Source organism: Pleuronectes platessa, chromosome 3 (assembly GCF_947347685.1).
Source record: "Pleuronectes platessa chromosome 3, fPlePla1.1, whole genome shotgun sequence".
In the NCBI taxonomy this organism is placed as follows: domain Eukaryota; kingdom Metazoa; phylum Chordata; class Actinopteri; order Pleuronectiformes; family Pleuronectidae; genus Pleuronectes; species Pleuronectes platessa.
This window is the reverse complement of record NC_070628.1, coordinates 15,395,791-15,416,448: the sequence shown is the minus strand read 5'-3', so window position 1 is coordinate 15,416,448 and position 20,658 is coordinate 15,395,791. Positions and strand designations below refer to the sequence as shown.

The window sequence follows — 20,658 nt, the reverse complement described above, 5'->3', positions numbered from 1 at the left end:
TTGTAGCATCTTACAGCGTGAAACTGACGATGTTTGGGTCAGCCCTTTACAAACCCTTAAAATAGACGGTCGGATAGGTGTGACACCCACATAAGCTAGCTGCTAGAAGCATTGTGTAAAATGTGTTTTTATTTCATTCAGCAAAAAATATGGTGGGTCCAATCTCCTTTTTGAGAATAATGCCTATTGGAGTTATTTCCACTGATGTGGTGCTGACGTAACATGAGAGGATGGTGTAGGAGAAGTAGCACTCGCCAAAGGCTCAGTGTGGCTGCAAACAGCAGACCAGGTGGCCATTTTGAGTTTCAGTGGATCCAGATGCAGGCAGGGAGGCTGGGAAAGGTTGGAATGCGGGCTCTGCTCTCACAGGCTGACATCTTGTTTATCTCTCAGTGTTTAGCATCTACAGAAAATGTCTCATAACTCATAACTGTTCATTTTTTGTGAATAAGTAATTTTGACCAACAGCATCCTCGATCTGACGAAGTGTCAGGCGTAACGATCACAGTATTTTAGAAAGCCTGACGGAGGAAAGGAATGTGGATTTAAATTCCTAAGACATGCAGCACAATAGATCTTATTGCAGGGGAAATTTCTGTTAACTATTCTGTTACAAGCTCAGGATGTTGCTGAACAGTGAACACAAGACATTAGTGAAAACCTGAACCAGGACTAAAGTGACAGAGATTAAATCCTCTAAAATAAATGTGCTGCGGTAGAAGATGGCTTTTGTTCAGTTGTCCCTCAAGATTCCCGCACAAGTATGGAGCTTTCTGCAGTCACTCGGTACTTGTTTTTTTCTCAAGTAGGCGGAGTTTGTTATAGGATCTGCTCATGCCTGTGCTCAGCATGCTTCTCGCAGCAGCGCTGGTGGCCATTTTGTGTTTCTGCAGTAGCAGAAAGGGGGGATGGGCAGACAACGCACAGCAAGGTTTTAGTTGTTCTCACAACAGGGTTTTAGATGAAGACAGGTAATGTTTTAGAATAAAAGTTAAATGTCATCACAAATCACATTTCATGTCTACTACTACCTGTGCTATTTATCTTTTGGTTTTTAATCTCAACTAGTCAAATCAGGAAACTGCTTTTATATGATAATAAAAGAAAGTGTTTGGTGCAATCATTAAAAGGAAGATATTGGAGTATATATATTTTGTAGCTTGTAAGTGGGTGTTCTTTGTTACTCTTGTGTAGAAAAACACCCCCCTGCCGGAATGGTTCAGTCTGTTTAACAGCAGCCCTCCTTACTGCGGGAGAGGCTGGGTGGATAGAGGCTGCTGACTGTGACAGCCTGTGCTCTAATTTCTTGATTTGCGCAGCTAGCATGGGACTGTGACTTCTTGCATTTTATGAAGACTACTTTATACAAAGATTTGATTGACAAATCTATCAGTCTACAATGTGGTAATTTTTGTTAATTTTTAAAATTCGTTATATTTTTGTTTCTAAAAAAGTTCTTATTTGGCTTATACTGACTTATATTAAGAAAAACATCAAAGCACCACACCCCAAAAAAAAAACTTAACAGTAGCATTTCACATTTTACGTGGAATTTTTTAATTTTTGTACTCTTTTGTTAAATCTGTACCTGCATTTCACTGTTAAAATACATTTTGTACTTGCCTTTTCTTTTCAATGCTCCCACACCCACTCCCCCACCTCATCATAATGGTTCAGTCCATGCTTGACTAAGAGAAGCCCGTCCAGAGAGTGAAAGAGGGCGACAATGTGTGTGTGTGTGTGTGTGTGTATGTGTGTGAGAGAGAGAAGGAGAAGGAGATGGGGGAGGGGGGGTGCAGCTGTTTCTAGGTTGAGTGTGCTGTGGGTATGCAGTTTAGCGCTGGCTGAACGCTGCTAGCTAGGCACTGACTACAGTTCATGTTTGGCTGTTTTTCAGGTTTTAAAGTGGTTTTATTTGATGTGTGTCTTGCTGGTTGTTATGTGATAGAACATATAATTAGATAGTTAAATTATTTGGTTTGTCATTGTTGCCACAGAAAGGCGTTTTTGGAGGCATCGTTGTTTAAAAAAGGATATTCTGGCTTTTAGTTGAATGGAACCATGTAACAGTGGCTCACTTCCCTAAACCTTTGAGCTTCTCTGGCTTGTTAGCCACGTGGTCAATTGATAAGCTGAACAGATTGGTTATCTTACATCTTAGGGATGGTTGTAGTCTCTTACGTCTTCTTGTCAAACGTGAACGTTTTATCATTTATTTAAGATATTTTCCACCGTTATTATTTTACGTTGAGTTTCTTTTTCTGTCATTAATTTGCTCTAAGCCTTTGCAGGACTGGGAGACAGAGCCGCTTGAAACCTTACGGAAAACTCTGTCGATTAGATTTCAAGACATAATATTCTACTTACTCAGAAAGTAAAAACTAAACTTTATCATGTGTTTGTTTTGAAAGTGGTAACTTAACTTGACTTGGTAAATCAAACAAGAATAACCTAGGATGTGCAGCGGGACGAGCAGGATAAAAGAGGATGTTTTTATGCCGTGGAACATTCGAATTAAGCTGTAAAACCATCTGTGCCATCAATTTTCCTGAGTTCTACTGAGACATAGTGACTTACCAGACCCTTGTCCAGAAAACACCACAGTGGCCAGATAGGGATCCTTATTAACAATTCCACAGTTTAGAGACTGTATGATTTAGTTCTTCCAGGTCTAGTGACAAAGCATTCATTTAACTTATTAATTATAATTTTTTTAATTCTTCACTTCACATAACCGTCGTTGAATGGGATAAATATGAGAGATCCTATTACAGCCTTAGGTTGGTCCTCTGCAGTCCACACTGGTCAAGTTTTAGGGGGATAACAGCAGGCTGAGGCTAACGAAGTACTGACTTTAGTTCTCGTAGTTCCACGGGTAACCATGTATGCAGTACAGATCGAATCTGTCAAAGATTGAGCCGAAAGAGTAAGAGGAGATAGTGTTAACTCTAGTGAAGTGGTTAATTTAAAGTTATTTCAGGGTTTCTAGTCGCATCTTTTTTTGACTATGCAGAAAAATAAACTCTTGCTTGACCGGAAAAAATATCTTAAAACAATTACATTGAAACAAAAGAAATACAGTTCAACATTTGTAACTGAGTTTTTTGAGAATGTTCGCACAAAAAGCACTGTACTCATTAAAATGTTCTGTGTTACAGTGTCCTTGACCTTTTTTTATCAATCAGAACACTTTGTTTGCCTATGGTGTTATGTAGAAAGGACAACCCCCCTCCATCCTTAGTCAGAATGGTTTAGTCCGTGCTGGCTGTAGATTTCCATACTGTGGACTAGTTTGTGCTAGAGTTGGGGGAAGGGTGTTGCCTAGCAACAGCTTGTGCAGTGTACTTCCCCTCTGTCTGTGCGCTGCTAGCTAGGGTTGGTATTGTACACCACGCTGTGCTTGAGAATGTTGACACAAACATTGATTTGTGTGTATTTGTTGTACCTGCAAGTTATCATGCACTTGATAGATGTTATCAGACAGAAAATAAAAAATTAATTGAAAAACGATTTTTCATAGTATGCTTTACAGCACACTGCTTTGTCAGGAGTTAAAGTATCTTTTTAGAAGGTTTATTTATAGGTTATAGACGCAGGTAGACTAGAAACACTTTTATAGAGCATACCTTTGCAAGAAACAAGATGGATTAGCCCTAATCGAGCCCCTCCTCCCTTCCTCTATGTTCTCCTGCTGGTCTTTCAGCTGTTCTCGGCTCCCTCAATCAGCAAATACGTGGAAGGCCCAAACCCACACATCCTGCCTAAGGTCACCATTTCTTCTTTTTCAAGCATGTTTCACATTTCTATCTCTCTTGGCATCTGTGTAAGCGTCACTCATTTTCTCAAGGTTGGCTTTTGATACATGAAGAGGATGTTATGCTAGTTGAAGAAAGCAGAGGTTTGGCTTATATTTCATTGGTTTGGTTTGGTTTTTCAATAAGAAACACTCGTGTCAGGGAGTTTGCCGACAATTCTCAGAAACTAACTGCAACAATATCCCAAGAGGCTTTCTGTCCCCTGCATGATGTCAGGAGGAACCATGCTGTCTTAAACATCACTGTAACTGCTGGCATTCACATTGGGATCAATAATTGAAGTCATTGCTTCGAGTCTTCATGCACACAGGAAATTCTACATGTATATATTTATAGCAATGTCAACACATTTGTTTTGGTGCGATATTCGCTCTTTTTGTAAATTTCACAAATATCCTCCTGGTATAAAATAATTCCAGTGCGTGCGATCATAATGTTGGCCATTCATTCTCTTATTTGTCTCATATAATCCTTATGCAGTTCTGTTGGGCTCCATATTAAATCCACAAAATCGCACTCACTCATTTAGATAGACGCCCATTTGCTACCCTAGTTCTTTAATGGGATGTCATGGTGGTAGATTTATTGTGTGAGTGTTAGATACCAGTGTGTTGCGGTGGAAATCTTTGACGAAGATGCAGGAAACCTCTCATAACTTGTGAGATGGACAAACTGGAGAAAACACCTGCAGTTTTCACAAAACCACACGTCAGAGCTACAATTCACCTTTAAAATGGTGCTCGATTTTATTTCAGGCAAAACTGGCCTTAATTGATCGGTCGGTGACATGCAGTTAGTGTGGACATCAATGAACCTTTGGGATGCTCTTTATTTGTTCAGGCCACACCGCGGTTCACTCATACTCAGAGAGATCTGCGTGCTCGTAACTCGTTCCATTGGTTTATAATAAATCAAGATTGGAAAAGTATCCACAGGTCCGAGACTCAGTCATTGAAATGGTCTAATTTGTACCGGTACCTCTTTAACCTGTTAGCCATGGGAAACAACCCGACCAACCTTTCTTGGTTGCAAGTTGTAAATGCAATCAAACAGGTTTTTAAATAAATAATGAAAACATCCAGAAAGGTTGGTAAGCCTCCTATTCTGTGTGTTACTGTCGTCACATTGTTGTTCGACCAGTCAGGTTCAGCGGAGGACTCACTGACGTAGCTGCACAAAACTCTATTTGTGATTATGGGCTTATGAAGTGGTAATTTGATGTAAGCTCAATTTCAAAGGAGGTCACTATGGTTTCATAGCTAATGAACATTGTATAAATAAATCATATAAAAACTGATTTATACTGCACCTGTCAACTTGGAAAAATACTGGTTGTGGCTTAACTGCAGCTTGTATTATAATATTAGACAGATGAACATTTATGATTGTTATTTGTAGAATTGTAACATCGCTTATAATCATATTTTGTTTAGTATTATTAAGTTTACATTCATTCTTCACTTTGTTTACCCTGCGAGCTTGGTGAAGCTTCGGGTTCAACAGCAAAATTCTAATTTAGCAGGGTGCTGCGGCCACCTGATACATCTGATGGAGAATCCTTCTCAGCTAGCTACAGAGACCTCAGGCTGGCAGCAAAAAGCAGAGCTGACGGCCATTTTGAGTTTCTGCACTGAATCCAGGCGCAGTAAATGAGGCCGTAGGATGGGGGAGGGGGGATTGGGCTCTGCGCAGTGTGCAATAACATTGGAATGTGGAGTGTAGCAGAGATCGTGCTCGCCTTTTGCACAGTTGACTTTGCATGATGCTTTTTCAGGTTCCATTATTTCATGCAATAAATTTAGTCTCACTTGTTTTTTTACAATAAGGAATTTTAAGGACACTGCAGGGAGCCTACTTACTGATATGAAAGCAGAGTAGGGAGGTTGTGTGTATGCACCCAGCTTTACAGTGCCAGCATACACCCAGTCCATCTCTTCTCAGTTAATGTTGCCTTGTTTTTCATCGCGCATGTCAAGGCCTGCTAAGTTGCAGAATACACATGCTAAATGAAACATTGTTGGACATAGGTGCCTTTACAGGTGGTCTACTCTAGTCTTGCGGGTAAAGCATGCTGTAAAAGTAAAGCTAACTAACTTGACAGTGTGAGACTGAGGCAGCTTATTGCTCTCAGCAGATACGATTTCATAGATCGCTAGAGTAACCACTGGTGCCTGATTTGTCTTATTACATTTTGGGAGTATCATTAGACAGACTGTTGAAATACCACAGCCAACATGTTATCAGATGAAAAACAAACCTTCTTCTTCTTCTTCTTCTTCATCTTCTTCTTCTTTGTCTTCTTCTTCTTCGTCTTCTGGTTTATTGGCGGTGGCAACCAACATCAAGGTGCATTACCACACTGTATCATCAAACCCCTGTGGCTGCACATTTATGAGGTTAAATTCAATGAAATATGGTTAAAGTGATTTGTGTGAAAGATTCTATGATCTTTGTTTCTGCTCAAGAGAAATACGAATGAGTCCTTGTTTAATGTGTTGTTTGCAAAACTCAGTTGTGACACTTTGTAAGCAATGCCTAATTCCTGTAGTCCAATGTGTTTTAGCCTGAATTGACATATTTTATTGTCATCAACAGAATTGAATGTCCAGTTTGATTAAATGTGTAGTTGCACTTCAAATATATATATATATCTGTCTTTGAAGTTTAGGGCTCTTTTTTTTTTTAAAGTTAATGGCTCAGTTGCTAAATATAGGGCAACACTTTGATTTGGTTGGTCTGGTGGTTTTATACCTACTTGATACTGTTGTCAATTTTCCATTTTTTCTCTTTTTTTAGGTTGTCAAAGAATTCTCATCTAAATCTATGACTGCGGTCCTTTCAGCTTGACGGTGAGTTATTCATGAATGTTTTAATTAGTTTACATACTGAATGTTACTTAATATCATAGCCCTTTTCTTGAGTGGTGCTGAACTTAGAAATTATATTTTTTTGGCAGTTAAGCACAGTCCCTTACAGCACACGTGCTCCCTTGATATAAATACTTTATACATGAAATGAATGATTACACTTAAAACAGGAGACCTAGCCTCAACACTGCAGTTTGTGCAACCACCAGAACTCTGTACGGAAAATCCTTCCATGCTTTGCATAACCTCTTTACTGCTGCCAACACGGTCCGTGTTGGTCCACTCTGATTTGCTGGGGATTACACCAATAGGAAGGTGGGGGGATGGGAGAAAGGTCGGGTTGCTGCTGCTGTTAACTTCAATGTCATTTCTGTTCTCTGGATCGGGGCTTAGGTAAACATGAAATCAATGAGTTCAACCAGAAAATGAAGGCAAGGGGAATTTGTCAGACCAGTTGCAGTTTTTCAGACTGACATGAAAAAGGGTCTTTTGGCAAACTGAGCTGCACCTTGACTGTGCTCACCTCAGGACAGAAACAGCATTCTGTAATCAGGCAGTAAAGATCTGGCTGATCTGGCTCAATTACAGAGTCAAATTTTTGGTAAAGAAACAGGTTTTTGGGGAACCGACCAGTTTGGTATGCAGGTAACTGAGAAGGAAGAACGTTCTAGAAAAGAAAAAAACAAGGAAGCCACAGTGCTCTACAGTGACCTCTAGTGTTTCCTCAGAAACTCTGCAGCCATTTCTGTGCTTTGCAGTGCGTAACGTCCAGGACAGGTTTCTAAGTGGTAGATACTGTGCTGTCTAGTCTTGCAGCTCTATTTGGGGGAGTTTTAGATCTTTTCCAGACTAATCAAGCCCTTTGATGGCATGTAATCTCTCCTTGTCGCTTTGCAGGCAGCAATGGAAGTCGTTGTAACAGAAGAGAAGAAGAAAATCTTCCGCGCCAGGAAAACCATGAAGATCAGTGATCGGCAGCAGCTGGAGAGTCTTCACAGCACTTTGTTGTCAGCAGCTCCGGGATTGTCCAACCCATCTCCGCCACCACTAATGAACGGCACTCACAAAGAGGACGGACAAAAAGCAGGGGATAAAGAGCAAAACAACATCTCGGACTCAAACTCCCCTAATGCAACATCACCTGCCTCTCCTGCTCCTTTCCTGTCCCTGAACCTGTCACCCTCCCCTGGCTCTTCACAAAGTCCCACAACAAAGGATGAAACTCCCGCCACATCTCCTACATCACCTTTCCACTCACTAAACTTTGAACTGAAACAGATGGAGGATAAGGAAGAGGAGACAAAAGGGTCTCTGTTGCCATCGTTAAGTGATGCTGTTACACTAGCACCGACGAAATCAAAGGAAACCCAGGAAAAAGACACTGAAATGATTCCAGAGGTGAAAAAGAAAGAGGTAAATGCCAAAAATGTTTAGGAAAGAATTCCTCTTCATGTTAAACAAAGCAATATTGTTTTCAGTTGTTCAATCTAGTTGGTTTTTAATGAAGTTGTTCAGACTGAGAGTCTCAAATTTTACAATAATTATCTATTTATTCTCATCTCCAGGAGAAACAGACTATAGCAGAGAACCCAGCTGTGGATTCGAAGAAGGATTCCACTAAAGGTCTGGTTCCATGTTCGCCTGTGCCACCTCCAGTTTCTGACTGCTCAAAACCAGTGGATACAGATAGCGACGCTACAAAGGCCGCGGACCCTGAGGCCCCCGCAGCCAAAATGAAAGATGAAAAGCCTTCTTCACCTAGATCTATAACTTCCGATTCCTCTCCTTCTTGTTCCTCCTCGTCTCATCCAGCTTCCTCCTCTGGTGCGGAACTTACAAAAATCAAAGAAATCAAAAAGGATAACATAAAAGTAGAGAAGGACAAGAAAGAAGATGTGGAGAAAGAATCCGTCGGTGAGGAAAAGATGGAGGTGGACTCAGTAAAAGTGGAGACCAAAGCGAAAAAATCGAGCATCGGAAAAATCACAAAACCATCTCGACCATCATCCACTCCGCCATTGAATACAGGTATGAGAGGGCGAAAAAAATTCACATACGCAATGTTCAGTAGAAATGTACAAAAATAATCAGAAATATTAGATATGTCATTCAATATGGTTCTTATTTAAAATTTTGGCTGATGTAGTTATGAAATCAAAGGCCAGGGAAACAGTTGTAGGCTGTGTTACATGTTACAACTCGCAAGAGGACACAGACAATTTGTTATTGCAAGGTGGTTGGCCACGAGAGATGGATTTAATGGACAAACCAAATAATCCACATGACCCCTGCATGGATCAAACTGCCATTTTTGTCACATTGTACACGTTTCATTGAGGGTGATACACATCTGTTTTCGGGTAACGCCTTTTTTGAATGCGACTCTACTTTGAATTGACTTTGATGTGTACTATCGAATTCCACATTAAGATGCTACAAAGGAAGCTTACAGTTCGTAAGACTTAATGTTTAATAGATATTAGTGTAAGGATAACTAGAGTACTTTCATGCAATATTAAATTATGAATTATTATATGGTGCAGGGAAATAAGGTAAAATCAAGTGCGGAAGTGCTTGAAGGTGGAAGTTGGACAACATTTTATTACCCCAAAATTTTGATTTTTTTAATAGGGACAGTACATATTGATAAACATTGGTGTAAAGGCGAAAGTTAGCAGGTAGCTATGACGTCATCCTTAAAAAGACAAAACTAACAAAGTGGTCCATAAAATCGAAATAACATATCTATAATTCGTTTTGAAGGTGAACTGATGTAGAAATGTAGTAATACACGGACTGAAAACCCATGTTAACACAAGAAATCCATCAGATGTTAATGTGGCCTAAATTCTTTGTTCAGATTTAGGACATTGAACATGTAAGTAAACAGGTCTTTGTCTTATTTTTTTCCTCCTAGTGCAAGAGGACAAGGGCTCAACCTCGGGTGTGAAACGCACTTTATCAGAGGGTTCAGAAAAAGATGGACAAACGGTGAAAAGAGAGGGGAAGAGGCCGAAGGTGGAGCGTGAGGAGTTGGAGGCTCAGTTGGAATTTAAAATCACTGCAAAAGCTGGTAGCCACCACAAACTTGAAAAGGTTGGTTTGCAACTATGAACTGCTGCTTTTCAAACTTGATCCTACAGTCTAAGCTAACTGGATGACCTCTGTTTCGGTGGCAATGGAAATTAACAGTTGTGCTTGTCTTGCCTCCTCTACATGATCTTCTTTTTCAGATTGTGCAGCAGCTAGTGGATGAACGGTTGAGGGTCTTGGAGATGACAATCTTCGACAAGCATTTCCAAGAACTCAAGGACAGAGTAGACAAGCTCGACTGTGCCACCAAACACCAAACTGTCATTAACACACTCCAAGTAAGTAGATAACATTGTTCTCTGAAGTAGATTTCACATGCAGCATCGTAAGATGTGTTTTTAATGATAAGTTGTATGTAGTTGTAATTCTCTCCTTACAGTTAGCAAGGATCAATTCTAAAGCCCACCTTTCTACATTTTTTTTAGGCCAAAATAGCTCGATTAGCCAAAAAGTTTGGTGAAGCTAATCAGGCATCGGAGAACAAAAGGAAACAAGAGGTACAACACTTCATTTTTTTGGGGGGGGGTTGTTATGTCTGAAAAATCTTTCTATCTGGTTAGCCAGCGACGTTTTCTGAAAAAAACTCATCTGATTTCCTCAGGCACTTGCCGCTGCTGCTGCCAAAACTGCCGCAGTTGCGAACAACCCTCAAGTTCAGCGGTAAGTGTCCATGCCTAGAGCAGCCTCATTCCTAGTTCCCTTTCAACCAGTATATTCTTAAACACACATTAACAGGGTTTATTTGGAAGTGATTCTGATCACTTCACTGCAAGTTCCCGTTTGACAGATCCTTACAACATGTCATAAAATAATTTGAGTTTTCGAAGTTCACAGCATGTGTTTGAACATGTTTTTCTTTGAATACAGCAGTGTGTGCTCTTTGGTATTGTGTGAATATAATTTGGCCTTTGTATGAACGTGACAATACCGGACTGAAGCCAGAAATACACACTGAGCGGTTCACAACGTGTCTAGTTGACATTGTCCCAGGGTTGCTATCTGTAATCACTAAAGGCTGAATTTAAAACTAAAGGATAGAATAAAGAATCCTTACATCCTCAAAATCCATACCTTTTTGGAAACCCAAGATTCCGTGTCTGTGGTTCGATTTTTTCAGGATCAGCTTTTTTTTAAACTCTTACGCTCACTCCGAATATTTCTTAAGACTGGTTTGGAATAAACAAACACACACCCCAGTTTGTGTTTTGCACCTGCAAAATAACCACGCGTGGGTCCAGGTCCTGAGTCTTGTGACGTTCTACAATGTGAAGCCTGAGCGTGTCCTCAGGCAGTGCAGAGTGTAGTTAAAACTGCACCTCTCCTCCCAACAGCGTGCTCCGTCGGCAGACAGTAGAACCACAGCCTGTGCCCCGTGGAAGAGTGGCGCCATCTGTTGGTAAGACTGCTGCACTGTCTATTCAGAAGAAGATCAAAGAAGAAAAAATGGAGGAGGAAGAGGACATAGATAAGTCACATCAAATGGTCATGGCAAAAAAGCTGTCAGACTTCAGTGAGGGGAAATGCAGAGCTGACATTTTTCTCCGCACGATCAATACCCAGTTGGAAAAAGTGCTTTACAACAACTGCAAACGGAGCTCAGGACATCCCAGGGCTGACCGCTACGCATCATACATATTCCGCACCATAGTACCCTATGACGTCTACTGTGACTGGGTGGCTAGAGTCAACTACGTTGGATTATTGGGCAAGGAGGCGCTCCCCAGGAACTTAAGGAGGACTATGAGGATGCTGATCGAACGACGATTCCCTCATCTAACCTGTACCAACTGGAGAGAGATTCGCGATGTTATCAATGAAATACTGCGAGTGAAGAGAAGACCCGAATTTTTTCAAGAAAACAGTAGCATCTACTAACAATATCGCACCTGACCATCAATCAGGTTTCAATAAAAAATACTGACAATTACAGCGGCCTTAAGAGCGGTGAATGATTTTGCAGCCCTTGTTATGAACCTATTTGACGCTTTGGACATGGACCATGCAACATTGAGACAGTTTAGGACTGTCAGGACAAACTGTCCTTTGGTTTGAAAAGTTTCTACCAAGCACTTATCAGTCCGGCTGGCAGGTATCACTTCCCCTAGGGTATCAAATTTAACTCCCATTCATTACATGTATTGGCGGTCTTGTATCAATAATGTTTCCAACGCAAATATCCACTTTTATGTGGATGATACTGTGATATTCTGCTCTGACCTAAATCAAACCGGCCTTTTTGTGAGCAACGACTAGCTCTTAATGTTAGAACATACTTTGTGTGATTTAAAAGTTATGATTGCTGATGAAACACAACTCTGGATGTTATCAAATGCAAAATGAAAGGAACTGAATCTTTCATCTATCACTACACTTTAGGGCTCTGGGATTTGCTTGTTTGCTTTCATTGGATTGTCTGCCTTGTTCCCGTGTAGACTAAACCATCGGGAAATTCTTATTTGTAAGCCGATATTCTCAGTCTACTTCCGTCGTACTTAAACTTCTTAATCCTTCAAAAAAGGACTGGAAGTTCATTTCTTTGCTGCTTTCTCTCTGTCCCTGAAGCTGTTACTGAATTGGGAAGAATAACGTTTAAGTTTGCTGCTCCCTCTGTTGGAATAGGTAAAAAAGTTAGCTGAATCCCAATGGATGCATTTAAAGCAATTTTGAATTACCTTGATTTAGGCTGGTTATTTTGCAGGTGTGCAAATGTGACTGCTCTCTGATTCACATTGTCCCCGACTTATCCGTGATGTTCATGACTTGTGTCGAATATTTTATTATTCTGTGGTGTATTCTTTATTTGTATTAGTAATAGTTATACATTTGTCTGCAAGCCTGTTCATTTAGCTGCTGCCGGTCCTGGCCAGGACACTCTTGTAAAAGTGATGTTTAATCTCAATGAGACTTTTCCTGGTTTAATAAAGGTTGAATACAAAAAAAAAGTGTTATGGTTCAGCAACAGAAGCATACTGGGACAATTGTCATTATGGGTCATTTAAATATTCAAATTATCAAAATATCACCCTTAGAGGACAGATGTTCCTTTTTTTAAATGAAGTGTGTCCTTGGTGAGTTTGAGACAAAAAAAAACTTAGAGATGTACTTAAATAATGAGACACCAAAATTTGTTTGAAGATTACTGTGTGAAAATGAATTAAATTGAAGTGTCCTCACTGTAACACATTCACTTGTCTTCCTGTCATGTACTTAAAGGTCCAGTGTGTAAGATTTAGGTGAAAGGATGCCTTTCACACAAATGCCCTTAATGGTAGGAATTGAATATAAAATAATGCTAGTGAGGTTTTCACTAGTGTGTAATTTTCTAAATTTTATGAATTGTTATTTTCTTTTCACTAGGATAGGCCCTTTATATCTAAATACTTTTTATTTGCATTGGGAGCGGGTCCTCTCTATGGAGGCCACCATGTTTTTTACAGTAGCCTAGACTTGAAAAACACCAGAGTTTTTATGACGACTGAAGTCTACCACAGGTTCTCTTTCATGTTTGGAAGGGGAGGCTGAGGTGAGGGGTATTACGCTAAAATATGCAACTTCACTAGATGGCACTAAATTCTTCACACTGAACCTTTAAACCACTCTAAGTATAAGCAATTTTTCTGAACAGGCCGATCCGGACTTCCATGGAGTTAAAGCAGATATCAACAGTTTCTTCCTCCACCCCAGCTGGTGAGTAGTATTTTTATTTCAAGTCGGATGTTGCGTTGGTCCGAAATAAATACAGTGGAACAATTTTCAGCTGCGTCACAAACTACAAATTTAAGGGATTTACTCGTAATCCTGTTTATTTACTTTTGGAATTTGCATGTTCTCTCTGTGTTCATGTAATTGTATCTGTATGCTGTAGTTTCCTTCCCCAGCACAGAGATATATTTTAAAGACCCAAATCCACTATCATATTGTTGAACCACAGTGTGTTGCCTTTTTTAATGTAAGAGTACATAATTGAGACATTATGTAAATAATTCTGTTTTTGTAGAAACAAATTGAAAATAAAAAATATTGCCTTAAGTGTTTTTATTGAATTTGTCTGCATGCGAGTACTGCAATGCTGGGATAGGTTTTTCACTTTCGGGATCCTTGCCAAAAATATACATGACATAATTCCCCACTGTCTGTATTTGAAACGCATGTCCTGCGAACCGTTCACCTTCTGTACTTCACAGTTGGCTTTTGTATTGTGAATCTCCGGGAAAAAAGGGAAGTGCTGATTTTAATGAAATATTAATATTAATGAAAATAGAATAAAGTGGCGACCAGTGCTCTGTTGTGCGGGGGGGCAGTGTGCCTTCAGTCTGTGGACAGAATTGAATATGTCTTATTCTACATTATCTGATAAACTATGGCAGTGGTGCAACAATCTGAAACTGCAGGTCAAAATCTGCTAGATCATTTTGATAATCTTTCAAAGTTCACTGCACCGTAGACTGTTTATAAAAAGCTCTGCACACAACGTCCAGCACACAAACAATAAGAACGATCTGAGGAGGACTCACTAATGACATGGAATAATTCTGAAGTAGCTCGAGAGCATTAGCATAAGCCAAAGAAAACAGCCCATTCCAAAAAGACAGGTTTAGAATATGCGTGGCGAAATGACAAATAATTTGCGTCAGGTTTAACACTTCTTAGTTGTCTATAAGTTACTTGAGTTTAAAAAACAAAAGATCACAGCGATACTTCCTGCCGCCTTCTAAAACAAGCCATCTTTCTTTTTTCCCCCAGTGAATCCAGCTCAGACAGCCCTGTCAGCCTCGGTCCCAGCTTCAGTCACAACATCCACCTCCACAACTATGGTTCAGCAGGCACCCATCCTCCAGCTGATCACCTCGTCTGCTAATGCTGCCAACACCTTGGCTGCTGGCATTACCACTCAGAGTCCCACAGGCACCCTGCTACTGAAGGCAGGCCCTGGGAACAGCATGATGGCTTCGGGCCAGCCGCTCCTCATCCAGCTGCCTTTATCAGTGGCTAATGGTCAGGCAGGAACACTGGTCAACTTCCCCGTCTCCTCCTTGTCCGCAGCCAATTCACTCAACAAGGCCAAAAACACTGCTTCTACCACCACGTATATACTCAAGCCCACTCCCATCATCACGACGACATCAGCTTCTAGCCCAGCTGCTGCTACTGTCTCAGCGCTCCATGCCTCCACCGGCCAGTTTCCCTCTACCCAGATCTCTCTGGCCCGAGCCGTGTATCATGGGGGTGCAGGGGGGATAACTACTCCCAATGCTGGTATGTCCTTAACCACGGCCAGGACGCCAGCTCAGTCCATCTCTATAGCCGGAGCGATGTCGTCTGCCTCCTCTCCTGCAACGTCTGGGCCAGCAGCTACAGGTTCCACTGCTCCAGGACCTCCACAGGGGACATCTCTGACGTCAAAGACAGGTGGGGGTTTGCTGTGATTATTATTATGATTGCTGTAGTGTGTTTAAAAAGTGTAATTTCCGCTGTCAGCGATAAAACGCCATGACAACATGAGGCTTTCACTTCAAATGTGCATTATCATTGTTTAAACAGCAGCGTGCTTTCTCTACCTTTTGGTGATTGTGTTGTTGAGCTGCTGCCTTTTTCTTTTGCTGAATTTCTCAACTTTTACCCCCCCCCCCCCCCCCCCCTTTCCAGACAACCAAGCTAAAGCAGCCACGGCACGACCCAAAGGCTCCTTCATAGATCTCACTGAGGATGATGATGATGTGCAAGGTAGGGCTGAAGTGTACCCCCCCCATAGAATAAAATACACGTTCAACTCATTGAATTGGTCTTTATGTGCTAACAGATACTGTATTGAAAAGCAGTTGTGAGTCTAATAGTATTGTGCTCTATGCTCTCCAGTGACAGGAGTGAAAAATGCCACTGTTGCCGCCCCCTCACCGACCCAGCGTCCACTTCCAACCGTCAGCCTTGTCAACAGTAAGAACACCTTTTTATATGTAGAGCATGAAAGGAGGATTTGAGCCAAATGACAAATGACAAACACATAAACCAGTGCTTTACATTTCATCATGGCCGTTGGTTGCAATCAGTTGATCTAGTTTTAAAATAAACCGCACGTCTAATTCTCATGTCTGCTCTTTTCCTCAGGTACAGGAGCAAGGTTGTCTCCACACAGCAGTCCTCAGTTGACTGTCCACCACCGCCCCCCACTGGTGAGGATTTAGAAATACATTTGTCCGATTTTTTAGGAATTTAAGTTACACACTTTCAACACACTTTCCACACACACTCTCTCTTTGCATGATTATTTAATTATTCAAGAAATTGTGATGTCCGGATCATATTCAGCCCATTTTGCCAGCGGACCAACTTATGACAATAGTTTTCTCTTTCATAGGACTCGCCATTGAAACCCCGCCCTGTAACCACTACTACCCCGAGCCGGGTTTCAGTGCTGCCCCCTCTCCCTGTGGCACCCGCACCGTCACGTTTACCCCCAGAGGCTGAGCGGACCACACTTCCTCAGCAACCCCAGCTGAAGCTGGTGCCAAGTCAGACTGGTATAGTTCTGTCCTGGTGTGTGTCAGAAACTGACCGGACCTGTGCAGCTGTAGACAGTTATCACCTCTATGCCTTCCACCAAGACAACTCCAGCAGCAATGTGTTGCAGCAGCACTGGAAGAAGATTGGGGAGGTGAAGGCCCTTCCTCTGCCCATGGCCTGTACACTGACACAGTTCCAGTCTGGCTCCACTTATCATTTTGCTGTTCGAGCCAGAGACATCTACGGGCGCTTTGGCTCTTTCTGTGAACCTCAGTGCACAAACGTCATCAGCGCCAGCTCAAGTTGAGCAGTTAAGGAAAGGAAACACAGTTTTGCATTTGAAAGTTCGGGACTTCCTTTACTTCATTATTGTACGTTGTACACAAACAGTATATGTAAATATCTCTACATTGACAGCTAGACTTCTGAATGACTTGTAAAACAAGCAGCAATCGGTTGGTTTGTCTGGTTAATGTATGTATTGTATTTTTTGTGACCGTTGAATATGATCGAATTTCTTTGCCTCTCCCCCAAGTCAGATATTTATGTTGACTCCTGTTACTCTGGCCTGGATGTGTTTTGCTTTACTTGAGAAACGGATTATTCGTGTATACTCAAGAATTGCACAGAAATGTATTATATGTGGTAGAAACTGAATGATAACTTTTGTAAATGTTGTCTGGTAACCAGACTTTGACAAACTCAATAAAAGGTTTTATTAAAGTCTTGGCTCTTTTTATCTGCTGTTTTTTACTTCAAAATTCCATGTTTTACCAGTTTAAATTGATATATAGTACTTAAGCACACAACCATTCAATTCAAGATAATTGGACTGATCTCCCGAAACCCGCTACCCTATAAATCTGGCAGCCGGTCAATCAGCTACGACATTCATTTTCAGTTCTCATCTTCAAGTCATTCCAGAAAGCCCACAAGAGGACACCTGTGTTACATTGTGCTGCATTTCAAATTTGTTACAGCCGAGAAAAGTTAAAATTAGTAGCTCAATGTAGAACAATAAAGCTGCCATTCATAGAACCACAGCAGTTTGGCAAGGTAGCCGTCATGTCTAATTCAAGATGTACATCCACTCTGACCTGCTAGTTACATCATCACTGATCAAGCTTACTGTTCCTGGCAGGCCACAGCAACCCTCAGGGAAATGTCCCGGTCCTCCTCAAGGACTGTCCGGTGCGACCTGTCGTTGCGTGGTCGTTTATCCTAAATATGAGAAGATGAGCCGAACTCGGTTTGTTCAATCAAGTATTTATTTAGAAAGCCATGAAAGATATCAATCAGCAAAGCAATGGGCATCCAACACACTGTCCGGCACTCTAGCAGTCCCGGACAGTCTCGAGTCGTATCCTAACACATCAAACAGCCAGCACCTGTCTATTTTATAACAGGAGGTCCCTCCTCGAAGTGCACAGGCGTAATCCACGCCTCTTGGCACTGGAATCCAGGAAGTGACAAGGAGCAAAGTCTCCCAGTCTCGCCTCCTCTGAAAGTTGCTAGGTAAAATGTTCATCTCTTGACCAGCCTTGACACAGCTGATGCTATGTAGGTCAGTGGTGTTGACAATTGGAGAAAAGATTGTGTTCCTGCTATATCAAAACAATGTTCTGTTTGTACAGACATTCAAAACAACTTAACCAAAACAACGAAACCAAAAATGTGACGCACATACATTCTAATTTCAAGATTAAACACTAGGAAAGAAAAGGTTATTATTAATCATTTGTATGAATTTATCTGGCCCAAACTGTTCATACCCCCCCCCCCCCCCCCCCCCCTCCTGTCTTTATTCGTTAAGAGTTCAGTCAGACCCACAATAGCTTAAATTTGAATTCCTAACGGACCCGGTTGTGTGTTAGAGTAGGAGGTGGAGGAGGACTGGAAGACCAAGGAATTTAGTGAAGCTGGACTGGGAATGTCTTGTTAAGACCTGGACAAATGTTTTGTCCCTTCCAGGGGATGTTGGGGACATGAAATCCAAGTGGGTCACATCCAAAGCCTCAATCTCACAGGTAAGTGGTTTAGAAACCAAACTCACTGAAGTTCTGACACACCTTCAGATGAATTGTGGTAAAGGAGGCTGGCTTCCGCAGGAATCACCACTGATCAGACGGAGGAAGGAGAACTGAAATAGATCTGAACCCATGGATCATGGCATCTGTAGATGGAGCGTAGTTGATCGGATAAATTGAACTCATGTTTCTTGGTGAAGTGTCTTACATTGTCAATAAACTACAGTAGAAAAGTTTTGAATTGACCACCGATATTAAAGTCATGTTGTGGTACGGTATAGTTCTACTTAGTGTACAGTAAAACAAAGATGGGCTTAGTGAACCTTGCTGCTCAGCCTTGCCTCATTGTCCGACTGTCACAAAATATTTCTGTCACCAAAATCATAGATAAGTTTAGTCTGATGACTTGAAAGATTTATTAAAACACCCTTTTTGGGCAGGATTTACTTTCTGATGGTTTAATAGTGTTTACATTTGTTTTTTATCCTAGTTTATCCAAACTGGCCCTGGTGTGACTGGTGTTTCCACTGAGGCCTGTAGGTTCATGCTGAACTGGCTGCAGGTCTCTTCATTGGAGATAAAGCACAGACCCAGTGGTTGGTTTTCAACCTGTAATGATGTCAATTTGACTCAGATGAAGTTCTGCTTCACTGAAAAACAACGAGAAGCCACAACAACAGGTGAGTTTGTTTACCACGTGTCCGGCTGCAGCTAGCTGCGGCTAACAACAGTTAGCTTAACAACAGTTAGCTTAACAATAGTTAGCTTAACAATAGTTAGCTTAACAACAGTTAGCTTAACAATAGTTAGCTTAACAACAGTTAACTTAACAACAGTTACTTTAGGACCTCCCTGACTACCTACATACTGAATATCAACGAGTTTTACTGAATATATTTGGAGATTTTTCAAAGTAAAGTCCAACATTTTCACTGTTTACTATTTTTCAAAGTGAAGTCCAACATTTTCACTGTGGCATAGATCATTTCAGGAAACTTCAAAGTACTGTAAAAAAGCTTTGCTCAATAAGTTCAGAGAGAGACTGATATGCCTGTGTTCAGGACCTCCCTGACTACCTACATACTGAATATCAACGAGTTGGACTTTACATTGAAAAATGTCATAATCTATACAGTAAATATGTTTGATATTCAGTATGTAGGTAGTCTGGGAGGTCCTGAACAAAGGCATATCAGTCTCTCTCTGAACTTATTGAGCAAAGTACTTTATAGAACTTTGAAATATTCACAAATTTAATTGTACACATGTTCGACATTACTTACAGAAATCTCTTAATCTATAATAATTTAATTTATAACAAATCATATGTCAGAGGCAGGTGTATAAGGGTGTGAACTTTAATTGACTATTGTTCAGTAGGCTACGAAATATAGTGCCTTTCTAATAGAGGTATTACTTTTAAATTTGATTATCTCCTTGTAACAATAGAGGAATGCAACAAAGTTTATTTACTTAAGTATGAATTTGAGGTACATGTACATGACTTAGGTATTTTTCATGTAAAACTCGCTATACACTTCTGCTGCACTACACCTCAGAGAGTATTATTATACTTTTTACTTCATTACATTTGACAGTCAAGATTGTAAACATACAAACAAACACACATATGATGATCTTACACAATAAGATGCATCATTATGAATACAAATATCCAGTCAAAGCGGACATTTTAAGATCATTAATCCATCATTGATTGACGATTTCCTAATCAGGTTACTTTTCAAGAACAATATTAATGGTTGCAGTTTATTAATCAAGGAAAATTATCTGTTGATTAATATGTAATGGAAATAATCATTTGTTTGAGACACTAAAAACTTTTGATTAAAAATCAAGTCTACCTAAGTAACTACAGGGAGTATAATCAAATTTGCAAATTAATAATCTGTAGGAATATATAGTTATGTTAACGAGGTTATGTTTTTTTTCAACCCCTGTCTGTTGTTCTGTTTGTAAGATTACACAAAAACAAATGAACATTTTTCTCTGAAACTTGGTGAAAGAATATGGTATAAGTCAGGGAAGAAGCTATTGAACTTTGGTGTGGATCCAGAATTGTTTTCACTTTCTTAAATATTGTGAGAAATGGCGTTTTTTGGCAATTTCACTGATTTCTGAGGAAATACTTCACAGAACTTGATGAGAAAAATCTGGCATGTTAAGAGTACTGATATATTTATGAGTGTGTGTACATGTGTTGCAGTAGAAATCTGGATTTAGTCAATTTAAATGTGGTTAAATAAAGGGACTGTTTTTTTTTACTTTTGATCGTTTAATAATGCTAATGTATTTTCACTGAAGTTATGTATTCAATTCAGGATTTTTACTCAT

The 20,658-nt window shown here is 40.5% G+C and overlaps 1 protein-coding gene across 4 annotated transcripts in view; it reads left to right on the top strand.

Moving 5' to 3' along the window:
- Positions 1–16,999, top strand: part of atf7ip (activating transcription factor 7 interacting protein) — a 28,342-nt gene extending 11,343 nt beyond the window's left edge. The window contains exons 2-15 of one of the 4 annotated variants that reach the window (XM_053418554.1): positions 6,612–6,664; positions 7,580–8,095; positions 8,248–8,305; positions 8,495–8,710; positions 9,600–9,778; positions 9,916–10,053; positions 10,201–10,272; positions 10,377–10,435; positions 13,401–13,462; positions 14,519–15,184; positions 15,422–15,499; positions 15,632–15,709; positions 15,881–15,945; positions 16,131–16,999. In XM_053418554.1, the coding sequence (XP_053274529.1) occupies positions 7,586–8,095; positions 8,248–8,305; positions 8,495–8,710; positions 9,600–9,778; positions 9,916–10,053; positions 10,201–10,272; positions 10,377–10,435; positions 13,401–13,462; positions 14,519–15,184; positions 15,422–15,499; positions 15,632–15,709; positions 15,881–15,945; positions 16,131–16,583 (2,634 nt within the window). In that variant the 5' untranslated portion in view covers positions 6,612–6,664; positions 7,580–7,585 and the 3' untranslated portion in view covers positions 16,584–16,999. Of the gene's footprint in view, positions 1–3,698; positions 3,767–6,611; positions 6,665–7,007; positions 7,076–7,579; positions 8,096–8,247; positions 8,711–9,599; positions 9,779–9,915; positions 10,054–10,200; positions 10,273–10,376; positions 10,436–13,400; positions 13,463–14,518; positions 15,185–15,421; positions 15,500–15,631; positions 15,710–15,880; positions 15,946–16,130 lie in introns of those variants that run through there. The other 3 variants (XM_053418551.1, XM_053418550.1, XM_053418552.1) reach the window with 3 other exon arrangements.
- Positions 17,000–20,658: the final 3,659 nt, after the last annotated feature.